The sequence below is a fragment of the Paramormyrops kingsleyae genome, chromosome 15, assembly GCF_048594095.1.
Source record: "Paramormyrops kingsleyae isolate MSU_618 chromosome 15, PKINGS_0.4, whole genome shotgun sequence".
NCBI lineage: Eukaryota > Metazoa > Chordata > Actinopteri > Osteoglossiformes > Mormyridae > Paramormyrops > Paramormyrops kingsleyae.
The window spans coordinates 10,441,966-10,454,567 of NC_132811.1; the positions used below are offsets into that span (position 1 = coordinate 10,441,966).

At 46.3% G+C, this 12,602-nt stretch overlaps 1 protein-coding gene across 1 annotated transcript in view; it reads right to left on the minus strand.

The window, feature by feature from the left end:
• The window catches only part of ctnnd2a (catenin (cadherin-associated protein), delta 2a), a 227,346-nt gene that overhangs the window by 176,204 nt on the left and 38,540 nt on the right, over window positions 1-12,602 (minus strand). The window contains exon 4 of the mRNA XM_072700081.1: window positions 1,954-2,069. Coding sequence (XP_072556182.1) covers window positions 1,954-2,069 — 116 coding nt within the window. The remainder of the gene's footprint in view (window positions 1-1,953; window positions 2,070-12,602) is intronic.

Genomic DNA, 12,602 nt, shown 5'->3' on the forward strand with positions numbered 1-12,602 from the left:
GCCCTGCGGTGGGTCCTGTGAATCACTCGGGTTCTGCTTCCCTTCATTTGTATGGAGCCCCGTGTTACCGCCGAAGCTCACCCACACAAAATCCCGTGCCACCTCTGTATCTCACCCTTACACAAAATGCCGTGTCACCTCTGTATCTCACCCTTACACAAAATGCCGTGTCACCTCTGTATCTCACCCTTACACAAAATGCCGTGTCACCTCTGTATCTCACCCTTACACAAAATCCCGTGCCACCTCTGTATCTCACCCTTACACAAAATGCCGTGTCACCTCTGTATCTCACCCTTACACAAAATGCCGTGTCACCTCTGTATCTGACCCTTCACAAAGCCCTATGTCAACTCTGTGTCTCACCACTCATAAAGTGTCACTTCTGCCATCGCATACTCCTCCCGGGACTTGAACCCGCAACCTTCCGATCACAGTTGCAGTATCCTAACCCCCAGTGTTCATGTGGCTCCTAATTACTTCTAAACTCATTAAAACCATCTGCATGCTTAAAACAAACCTACCTCCCAATATTGCTCAGCTACCTATCAAGTTAAACAGAAAAGTTCCAACCTATTAAGACTAAAATTAAATATAAAAGGACAATCCAACCAAATGTAGTCCCTTACAATAATGTCAAGAGTCAAGTAGGGGGTGCATTAAGTTTTTATTATTATAAAAAAAAATGCAGTTTTTGGATCCCCGAGTGAGTCGTGTTTATCATGTGTCTCAAGGCACAAAATACAGCTCATTGGTCATGGACAGCATATCTTTCAGTCCAATGAAAGCTGTCACTCAGAGGCAGCCTGAATAGGCGCCCACTGTCTCAGCTCCAAGCCTGTCCTTTTATAAAGTCATTTACATGCATTTGGACATTTGTGCTCCGTGACCCCCTCCTGGCCTCATGCGGGGGAGAGGGGGGTGGCCTGAACTTTTTTTCATCCCAAAGTCAGCCAAGTAAATGCGAAACATAATTAACTTTTTGAAAACGAATCTTCCCCGTTCCTGCCTTTTAGCCGTCACTGTCAAAGCCTGAATGGACAGGGCCTGCGGTGCCCGGAGTGGCCCCTTGGGGCAGCAGTGAGCCCAGTTCTTTTCCCTCAGCTGGTGTCGGTAACATGTGCAAGCCAGGACGCAGGTGCTGTCCCCTGGTGAGTTTAATTTGCCTCCCTGCAGAAACACCAGGAAACCTGCTCCTCCAATGCCAAGACAGAGCCTCTGGTGGCCCCAGAAGCTTCAGGATATCTTCCAGCAGCCACCCCCCCCCCCCTATTGGGCAGGGGTGGGGAACCTGATCCATGGAGAGGTATGGCCAATAACAGTGGGTGCCCAGGACTGGAGTTGAGAACCAGTACTTTATTACTGGCTGATTGAGAGGTCATCCCATAAACCCACCCCCACACCGGCTCTCCATGGAACATCTTCCCCACCCCCGCTATAGGGAAACAGTCTCCCTGGCCATAGTCCTGTTCCTGGCGCACTTAAGCTCCCCGGGACGATCTGTGGCCCGTCCCTGAGCCTTTCTGACATGCTCTTCATTCTACTTGAGGACACAAACAGGCATTACTTACGAGCCAGTAGCCGTGCATTCACTCACTCACGGGGGGGAAGACTAGGAGGGCCGAACGGGCCGCCGAACCTTTAGCGACCAACTCAGCTGTCTCTAATGTGAGCTATCTCCTAACTTCAGGCTAATTTATTATGGAATCCACAAGAAGATTCTATAGGTTTCCATCGTGTCCTCTGTGACAGTACCAGAAATGCCAACGCAGGTTCCCAAAGGTTCCGCTAATATACACCTTTGCTCTCTGCGGCCTAAAGTGGTTATTTAAGCCTTTTGGGCTGGAAAAAGTCATACTTTGTAAAGAATTGCTAGCTTTGGTCGCCAGGGGTAACTGAAGGAGGCAGGGGGAGAGTGCAGGGGGCGGCGGGGGTAGGGGAGGGGGCACGTACCTGATGCTGCTCATGCTGCCGCCGGCATCGGAGCCCAGCTTACATCGCTCCAGCTGGCTCGCCACGATGTGCCGCTCCGCCTCCAGCTCACGGGTCAGTCGCTCGAACTGCAGCTCCTGTGGAGAGGAATTGGCAATGATCAGGGGGGTGTGGGCGGGGCTACAACAGGCAGGACAACTGAAGGCGGGGCTAATCTGAGTCGGACTGGAGGGGGAGTGGCTAAAATATGTGGGTTTGCATGGGACGGAGGTAAGTGGGACTCCAAGCCACAGGGAGTGGAGCCACTCTAGGCAGGGCTACAGGGGGTGGGGGGCGCGGATGGGGAGGGCTGCAGGGGGTGGGGGGCGCGGATGGGGAGGGCTGCAGGGGGTGGGGGGCGCGGATGGGGAGGGCTGCAGGGGGTGGGGGGCGCGGATGGGGAGGGTTGCAGTGGGTGGGGGGCGCGGATGGGGAGGGCAGAGGCAGCTCATCGCAGTCAAATTGACTACGTTTTCTTTATATGCTATTTAGATCTTGAAGTTTTAAAAAAGTCCTATTTGAAATTAATGCAAACTTTTGTATGGTACGTTCATCATATAAATTAAGATTATCACATGCAGGGGTGGTTGTGGGGGGGCCAGTGCCCCCATGACAACATACATCTCCCCCCTCCCCCAGCCCCCCTAAAAACGTATGAAACTTGGGTCTGAAATAAATGTATTATTATTACAGTTATTATTTGTATTTATATATCTGGACAAAAATTTTGGTAACAGGCAAAACACAAACGTAAGAATATTTTCTTGGCGGACTCTTAACGTGGGGATGCTGGGTGGACGAGTTGCATCAGTTGGTGAAAAGCAAAGTTAACGACAGAAAAAAATAATCAAGCTTGTGGAAGCAAGACAGTCTAAACAAGAAATCAGTTACATATTTGTAAAAACTGTAAAATGTAACTCCAAAGAACTGCATGAATAACTTCGGTTTTTAAAACTGTCTTTTGCTTCTTAATGCTGACAATGTACAGTAGTGTATGAAACACTCGGAGGACATTAAGGTCAAATGCATCTGGCTCCCTAACAGAACAACTGCCCCCCCCCCAGCTGAAATGGTCTAGAACCCCCGCTGACCACATGCTTTATGCTTTATCCTGTTCTGATACGCCAAACATCATTTTATGTACGCGTATGTTTCTATTATGAAGTTCATAATCTGTATGGAGTTAGTGGTTATCATGTAAGTTTAACAATATAACAATGATTATATATTATTAATAAGACTATGTCACATGAGTAAGCATTGAGATTACCATGCATGATTGAAATTACTATGTGCTCAACACTTCATATTAAATTTAACAGCACAGTCAAATTCATATGCATGTTTTATCTTTAATCCAGACAGTCTATAAATTATGGATTTAAGGTTAATATTCTGCGTTTAGGGCAGCAAATAGTAAAAATCATCCTAGGATCTTGTCACCCTTAATAACGTATCGAGAATGTTGATGTGACCCCTTCTAAATGAGTTCTGAGAAATTAAAGAAAACCTAAAGTAAAATACACTTGCTGTTTATTGCATGTTAGAATTATCATTTTCATAATGGACCGACAATGCTTGTGAAACCGAAATCGATGTCTGCATGGGAAATCCATAGTTGCACAGTATTAAGACTTACAAAGAAAAAAGTTGAAGCATCAGATGTTAAAAACCTAAAAGCCCCATATCAGTGTTAGGAAAGAAAACATAATAAACCTTTAATTCCTGGTTGACAGTAATATATCCAATGAAATGTTTAACAAATCAACTTGTGATGGCAATTAAAGGACACTGGACAGGCAATATTTTTGATTTCACTCGCTACACAAAGCAATTTACCATTTATATGATCTTAGAGAGCACTGGCAAGCAGGAGCCACTTAGAGATGATATGTGTGTAGATACAGGCCTCTACGCTGAACAATACCAGTCATTTAAAGTGAACTGCTCGCAATGTGACGTGACCGAAATGACAACGCTTACCCCTAGGGGGCGACGGTCCCTGCTAGGATAACCTGGCCCTCGGTCCAGAAGAAGGTGTGGTGTTCCCCTTTGGGACGGGGACCACATACCCTGGACCCGGATACCGTTAACGACACTATCTCGCTTCTGTAGGATTGTGAGCCGGTTGCCGGGCAACCAGGCACCCAACCCGCACGCCGGCTGGTCCCGCGCGCCTGAATCTCTCTTCCAAAGCGCTGAACTATAACCCAGACAGGCGAGGCTTGAGTTGAGGAATGAGGAATGAGGAATCCATTCAGGCCAAGGCCTGGCATTTCGTCTTGGCGTACTTGGTTTAATAACGGGCAGCCTGAGACGGATCGATGCAGAGCGCTCAGCTCAGGCCTGTGTGGCCCGTACTGACATGCAGTGGGTATCGATCTCCTCTCGCCCCATCCCGGGTGCCTCTCCCCGGAACCGTGGCGTGCCCCCCCCCAAACTCAGCAGACATAAAAAGCTGTCCAGTCAGCAAAACTTTGCGATCCCCCCCACCCTCAAGACATACCTCATGAAATCTGGCCATTGTCCTGTCGTCGGTCACACAGAAGATTCCGGAAGATCCTGAGCCACGCCGTGTAGAGCAGAGAGGATGCTCAGCACCTCTACATCTTAGTCTAAAGATTATAAATGTGACAACAAGTTTGGGCTTCTAATGCGAATCCCTAGACGGCCCCTAGAAAAAGTCTAACTCCATCGGAAAAGAAAGACACCTGTTTGAAGGCAGGACATGATCCTAACCATTTACCTGAACATCTATATTTGCACACGCACCACACTGGGAAAGTACAGTCCAGTTTCTTCCAGTTTACCATTCCATGGTCCAGTGGGACTTACTAAAAAAAGGGAAGAGAAAACTCCCTGTGCTCATTAGGAGAGCTGTGAGCCCCACACTGACCGCCCTCACCGAGCGGAGAAGAGGACCTCCGCCAGCCACAAAGGTCTCCATGGCAACAGAGAACTTACGCTCCCCCCCCCCCAGCATTATTTATGCAACATTTCATCACAAAAGGACCCTCCCACCGGCCTGCCCGCCAAAGCCAGCGGCTCCCCAATCACGCTTCTGTCTTTTACCCCCCCAATCCCTACACCATCTGCAACCCCCCCCCCCCCACAACACAGAAAGAGGAGAGGAGGGGTTAGAGGTGAAGGTACCCTCGGTGGAAACGGCGTGTGTGCCTCATCACGGGATGCAACTAGACGTTCGACGTTCGCTGTCCTGACAGGAGGATATGCCAAGCGTTTACTAACACACACTTAATGGACACGCGCGCGAGTGGCACAGTAAATAAGAAGAATCTGCTGGCATGCAGAAAGAATAATTACCGGCGTAAAGGCTGCCAAATCCCTGCATCCCTTCTGACTCAGCTCCTGACAGACACCCCCCCACACCCCCCCTCCAATTTTATTTATTTTGCTGACGAGCTATAAACACACAAACAAAGCCCCCGCGCCTCCGTGACTGCGGATCTCCACCCCCCAGTTATTTATTTATTTTTTTGGGAATCCTCTGAAAACGGTAGGTCACGTGGTATAAGCCTCTTACGGAAAACAACGAAAAGTCGTATTTAGAAGTTAGCGGGCTTAGCTGTCCGCCGAGAAGGACGCTGAACTTTCCACTGCCAAACCAGGGAATAAAGTGCGATAGATAACGAAGCTAGCTAATTAAAGGTTACTGCCTCGTCTAACTTACACAGAGTCCTGGGCCTCTGCCCGGCCAACGCCAGCTCCTCCGGGAGGGAAAATCAGCAGAGGGAGAACAAGTGCCCCTCTGTTCCTCCGCCGACGGGTGGAAGTCGGGTGGATGTGCCGATGAGGGCTACAAAAAAGCCCCTGTCCCCAAACCCAGGAACAGGGTGACGGACGGACAGCACCGGACAGACCCACTGCCACACGTGAAGGCTCGTCTTTGGCGTTCAGGAAAAATCCTTCGGTGCTTTGTGTTACTGTACTTGGGCCTGACTCCCCCACAACATCCTACGACTAAATGCCAAACTATAATAAAACTGACTTTTACAAACCAGTCCTGTATCGGTGGCTCTGTAAAAAACTACATATTAAATGACTATGTCCTCAGACGGCTTCCAAGGTGATTCCGAAGCAAAAAGGGTGATTTTCTGCACAATTAATGCATCATCATTTAATAAGTTATAAGTGTGGTTCATTCCTTAGCTACTGTTCGTATTCTTTCTGGAAACAACTCTTACAAGGTTAGTCTTCAGTTCATCTACATGAGTAACCCTGCTGAGGTTAACCCAAGCCATGTAAATGATGTGGTTGTTCTTTACTAACCAGGCTGCTTTACATGGCTGTAAATTCTACACTTTTCTCTGAAATGAGACGACGGGTCCCGGTGGCACATGTTTACACTTAGACATCAAAGGGGGACACAGTCGGGGACAGTCACGCCTGTCCAAGCTCCTGTCCGCGTACCTGTTCCAGCATCTGTCCACGTGCCTGACCCCGAACCTGTCCGAGCGCCTGTCCGCACTCCTGTCCCTGTGCCTGTTCGAGGGCCTGTCTGCTTACCTGTCCCCACGCCTGTCCCCGCACCTGTCCAAGCTCCTGTCCCCGCACCTGACCCCACACCGGTCCCCATGCCTGTCCAAGCCCCTGTACCCGCGCCTGTCACCAGAGACGTGGCTCATGCAGATTATCATCAGTAGGGGGCACCCTCTGACGGTGGCTGTCATTTCCTGTGCCTAAGAACCACCTCAGGCTCCCTCACCTGCAGGGGTGAGGCAACACAGCCCCGCCCCCCCACCTGAGACCGCCTGGTCCACTACCAGCCTCCCTGCACCTCCCTGTTTGTGGGTATTTTAGTGCTACAGATACTGAATTTTGCCAAGGGAGGGTGACTGATTGAACCGTCTGCCACACCCCCACAGACTCCTCCCTTTCTTTTAATATATTCCATAATCCCCCCCCCCCAACTCTAGTGGAATAAAGAAGAAGATTTGTTTTGGAAATCAGAAAGGTAAAGTAAGATTAATTTGTTTTTATCAATGAATATCTAATAACTTGTTTTTATTGCAGGATTTTATGTGTACACAGAGGGGAATATATTGAGGAAAAAGTGCTCAGATTCATTTAATACCAGGACCAGAAAATGGATGCAGCAGTACTGCTTGGTGCTGCTGGTACTTTTGCATTTCAAATGAAGGGATACAGACCTTAAAACAACATTTCTGATTCAGTTAAGATTAATTGGCCGCAGTGAAAATAAAAACAAATTCAGCTTACTTTTGATTAATTTATGAGGCTTTATATTTATGGACGATTAATTTAGTCGAAACTAAATCCATCCATTTTCCAGCCACTGATCTAGTATTGGGTTGTGGGCTTGGAGCCTATCCCAGGTGGCACAAGGCTAGGACCCCCTAGACAGGATGCCAGCCCATCACAGGGCACATACCCAAACTCAGACTCTGAACAATTTAATTCAGACTTTCCTCTATGGGAGGAAACCAATGTACATGGATGAATCCCATGTGACATGGGGAGAGCATGCAAATTTCAACACCACAGAGGTGCTGAAATAGTTAAACACTATTCACTTACACAGAACATTTGGTTTAATCAGTGCCCCCTATAGTTCTGGAAGTTTAATAACAGTACCACAGAAATATTCAACATTCACTGATATCTGAATTGTTAAAAACCAATGTGTCTGAAGCCTACTGGTTCAGAATTAACCACCGACGGCCACAGAAATTTTGCCAGATCAAAAGAGCCAGAATAAATGTTTCAAGGCTACCTGTGAGTAATAAATGTGTAGTTCAATATACTTGCATATTTGAATGTGTCTAGTCAGCAGAGTTGGGTAATTCAGGTCCAGAGGGTAGAAGTCCAGACCGGGATTTTGTTTCAACCATCGAGTTGAATACTCTGTAACTGTGACTCTTTATCTTCAACTGGTTGGTTGAAACAAAATCCCAGTCTGGACTTTTACTCTCAGGACCTGAATTACCCAACTCTGTTAGTCAGCTCCCTCACTTAAATGAAGGCACACTACCATAGACGTGAGTGTACCCTCTCTCTGGGTTAAGCGGAGGATGGACAGAGACATCTGGGACTTCCCAGCAAACTTGTATTTTAAATCAACACACAAAGATAGAGATACTTAAAAACACTGTTTTTGAACACTTTAGATTATTAACATTAAGGAGAATATAGTGGTTCCCACAGTTCCTGGGAAGGAGAAGAGCTTTTCCCCTGGGGGGGTAGAACTCTTGAAAATGATATTTATTCAGCCAGAATACATTCACCGCAAGCCTGCTGAAGCGCCGAGCAGAAAGTGGGCCTTTTCAAATGCACTCTGAATAGGACTGTTTTACTGCCGTTTGGCGACACTCCTGTCTGTTTGATCTCATTTGCATATCCTTGACCTGGGCAGTTTGCGTAACAGTGCCAGCGGGGTTCAGTGTGGAGAGGACCTCGTGCATCGCAAACATCACCCCCCTGGGGTGGGTCCCCTAGAGGACACATTGCATAATATGCAGAATAGGGGTTATTAACAATGGGGGGGGGGACTCTCTTCTGACAGACTGCCGGGGCATTCGCTTGCACCCCGCTGGACTTACTTAATGCTGATCAATCACTCGGTTTCTGTAGGGAAGTACTTTTTTTAAGATGGTTTGTGTTAAAAAGTGGAAGTGCTAAGTAACAAAACTCCCGGAGTGAGGCAAAAGGGACCGAAAGCAAACCAAACGTCAACGTAGCTATTGCTTGTACTGTGGACATAACCAATGGACGCTTAAGTCAGATGCATCATCAGCCTGGGGCTAAGACCTGAATGAATCCGAGCGAACCACGAATGATTTGTTTAGCTCATATGTTTCAACCGCCATGGTCTGAATTTGAGAACCCTGGGACAGATTAGGTCTCTGAGAAAAGCCCCGGATGTCTTAAGATCCTAGAAATGCCCCTAGCTCAAGTAAAGCTCTTGTTTTATTCTTAAAATCTTAGCATTCAAAAGGAAGCTAGACCAAAACGCGAGGCCTGCACAGTCCGTTTGTGAAACAGCAGAGGACCATGTTGGTCAAGTCAGGTTTGTCCTCAACTATGCTGCAAATCGTTGACTGGGTTCAGGCGAGGCGAGTGTCCAGGACGTGGCATCAGAGATGACAGCCATGTCACGCTAAGTGAACTGTGGAAAACCGAACGCCGCATGCTCGGGTGGAGATTAGCACTGGCCTTGCCTTTTAGGAAAAAAATAATGATATTGTGCTTCACTGTTCACCAGTCGATTTCTTCTAGGGGATGCTGGACTTGTATATGTGCATTTTGGAGTATGAAAGAGACTTGCAATGTTATTCTATGGAATAGGCTAACACTATTTTGAACACAGAGAAAACACAAACTCATCATAACTGAAGTTGACACAGCTGCTCGTCTGATTCACACTTGACCTTTGACCCTCACACATGTCCGTCAATGTTTTTACCTCACAGATCCATGGCCCCATCACATCAGTGAGTTCGGATGTTAAGGTCTATAGCACCCCAATCAAAATAAAGTCTATGACACCGATACACCTTCCCCTTTGTCTGTCACTCTACGCTAGCTGTAATTGTCGCTAAGATTTTGGCACATTAACCTAAACTTGCTGGTATGCTAATTGTTATCGTCAAATTAACACGTTTCCCAATTTTTCCACATTCGTTACACAAAACAAGACATGGAAAAAAAAACATCCATTTAAGTGAACCAGGATCTGCTATCTGCTGACATGAGCAGTAACTTGAAAACAAATGGCATCGTCATCCTATTCTCCCCCCTTTAAGAAACAATTAGATAAATGACACATAAATAAACAACAGGTTAACTCTCCCAGAAACTCAATCTCTTTATTTGCAGAAAATGTGAAAGACAGCCATACAGATGATGATTATCAGCGGCAGTTGATAAATGGTCAGTTTAAGCAGTTCCTTGACGCTCCTTTGGCTCCTTTGTCCAAACACGCGTCCTTCGCTATGCAAACAGCACATCATCAGGCATACAGGGCCGGGCCAAACACCGGCAGTCACACTTAACGAAAGCTGTCGATCTTTAAGCGAAAGATAGCGGTTCAGCTCACACAAAGAACCACGGAGGGCGGCAGGAATGGGACTGAATGTTTCGTTCCTGTCCATTATCGAGCATGGACTGAATGCGGCGATGTGTATGGGAAAGCAATAGGGGAGGAAATAGGAAAGAACTGCCTTTGTATTAAAGAGAAACCCGGAGATCTGGCTCTCGGCCACAGCTGGCCCAAGGCAAAGCATATAAGAGCAGAAATAACGGCACCTATTGGAGGACAATATATACGTTCAATAAAATTATACAAAAGGGAAAATAACGTTGTTGCAGTTTAGCGAGGATTTTTGTTCCTTTATCAAAAAATTTTAAAAAGAAGGAAAACTGAAAAAAGCATGCAATCATTTTCAAAAACTAAAGAAATTACAAAAAAAAATATCTTCAGGGATGTGGGGTCAAATCCTGCTCTCCACTTGTCTGTGGAGCTTGCATGTTTTCCCCATGTCACGCGAGTTTCCTCGCACAGTCTGAAGCCATGCAGTTAGGCTAATCGGTGCCTCTAAAATGCCAATAGTGTAAGACTGTGTGCATGCATCTGCTCTGCTATTGGTGCTCCGTGCATGCATCTGCTCTGCTATCCTGGGACCGGCACCCGGGATCCCCACATGACTCTGACCAGCACATGCAGTTAGAAGATAGATGGGAATATATAAATCGATTTTCAGCAATACCCAAACCTGGGACTAGTATCTTCTCATTTTTGTCTGATATATATTTATTTTGTGGTGCTTTCTTTAGCTTTATAAAAGATACATGTGGCAACACTTTACCCAAAGCTGTCATCTATAATGCATTACAACAGTCAGTATAAGAATTGATAAAGCATTACATCATCTTCTACTGACAGTCAGAAGGCATTATAGTCTATCCATCCATTTTCTGTACCCACTTGCTCTATTCAGGGTTAAGAGGGGTTCAGAGCCTATTGGTGCAAGGCAGGGAACAACCCAGGATGGGCCGCAAACCCATTGCAGGGGACTCTTCACACCTACAGGCAATTTGGCAACTCCAATTAACCTCAGCATGTTTTTGGACATGTCAACATGGGGAAAACATGCAAATTTCACACACATTCATGCACTATAGATACCTCCATAATGCATTGTAATTGTCAGTATAAGCATTAAGGATGCTTTGTACAGCATTATGAAGGTATTTATAGTGCATTAGAGATGACAGCTTCATTAGGCATTCATAATGCTTAATAAACATGGCTATAATGTGTCACTCTTTTTAATAAATATTTATAGCCATGTTTATAATCCATCCATCCATCCATTTGTCAAAACTGCTTAATCCCAACTGTGGTCGCGGGGGGGGGGGGGGGGGGGGGGGGGGAGGGGGGGGGCAGAGCCTATCCCGGGAACAATGGGTGCAGGCGGGAACCAACCCTGGCCAGTCACCAACACACCGCAGGCATGTTTATAATGCTTTAGTAATACATTATAACGCATTATGAATGTGTTTAAAAATGTGTAAAAATATGGCCTTAAGTAAACTGCTCTCATCTATAACAGACTACAGGTACCTTCAGAGAGAGGGGTAAGGAGCATGAACTGATTACAGTGTGTTACTGCACCCACCACACGACAAACCATCTCAGGGATGAGAACCTGAGTGCAGCCATGAGGTGGGTGACACCTCAGCACCACACCAGTCCGAATGGACCAGTGTGAGGTTTTTTTTCTGGTGGCTGGAGCGCCAATCCTGCCACCAAGCCCCAAGTTGGAGAATCTCCTTATCGGGCTGGATGTAGATTTCAATGTCATACCCAGAACACAGCAACTGAAGGTTCAAGGGCCAAATGGGGTAGAATCACTCTGGGCATTCACAGGATTTGAAGCAGCAACCTTCCAATTACTGGTACAGATCCATAGCCTCAGAGCCACCACCCCGTTCCCGTCCCTGTCCCTGTCCCTGTCCCCGTCAGGCAAGTATTGCTGAAATTACCTTCATAATGCACTATAATGGTCGGTATGAGGAATAAGCGTGCTTTGTACTGCATTATAATATCCATACTAGTATCTAAAGTACATTATACTGTAAATTACAGCTTCATAAAGCATTCATAATGCATAATAAACAAGACTATAATGTGTTGTACCTTTCTGTAAATATTTATAGCATTTAAAGCATGTTTATAATGCTTTATGAATGTATTATAATGTGTTATGAATCTGTTCATAGATTCTTACATTCATAGAAAGTATTACTGTACACATGAACTATAGGTGGGTTTTAGAATTTGGTTGAAGACTGGAGATAGGATGACAGTTGATAGAAATGTTTCACATTCAGTTTCACTGCAATGGTCACGCAAGTATTCCTGAAATTTTGTGAAGTCTAGGGATTTTACTGCTATACAGGCCTGAGTGATTGATTTTGCTGGGGTGCGATATTAGGACATTAATAATGTAGCAATGAGCGGGGATGTGGCGGGGCCTGTGGGGGGGGGGGGATTTAAGCAGTTTAAGACAGATGGAAGGATAGCTGTGTCCTGGCAGCCACTCGTTCAAATGCACATCCATAAACATCGAGCCCATTTGTAAGGACCA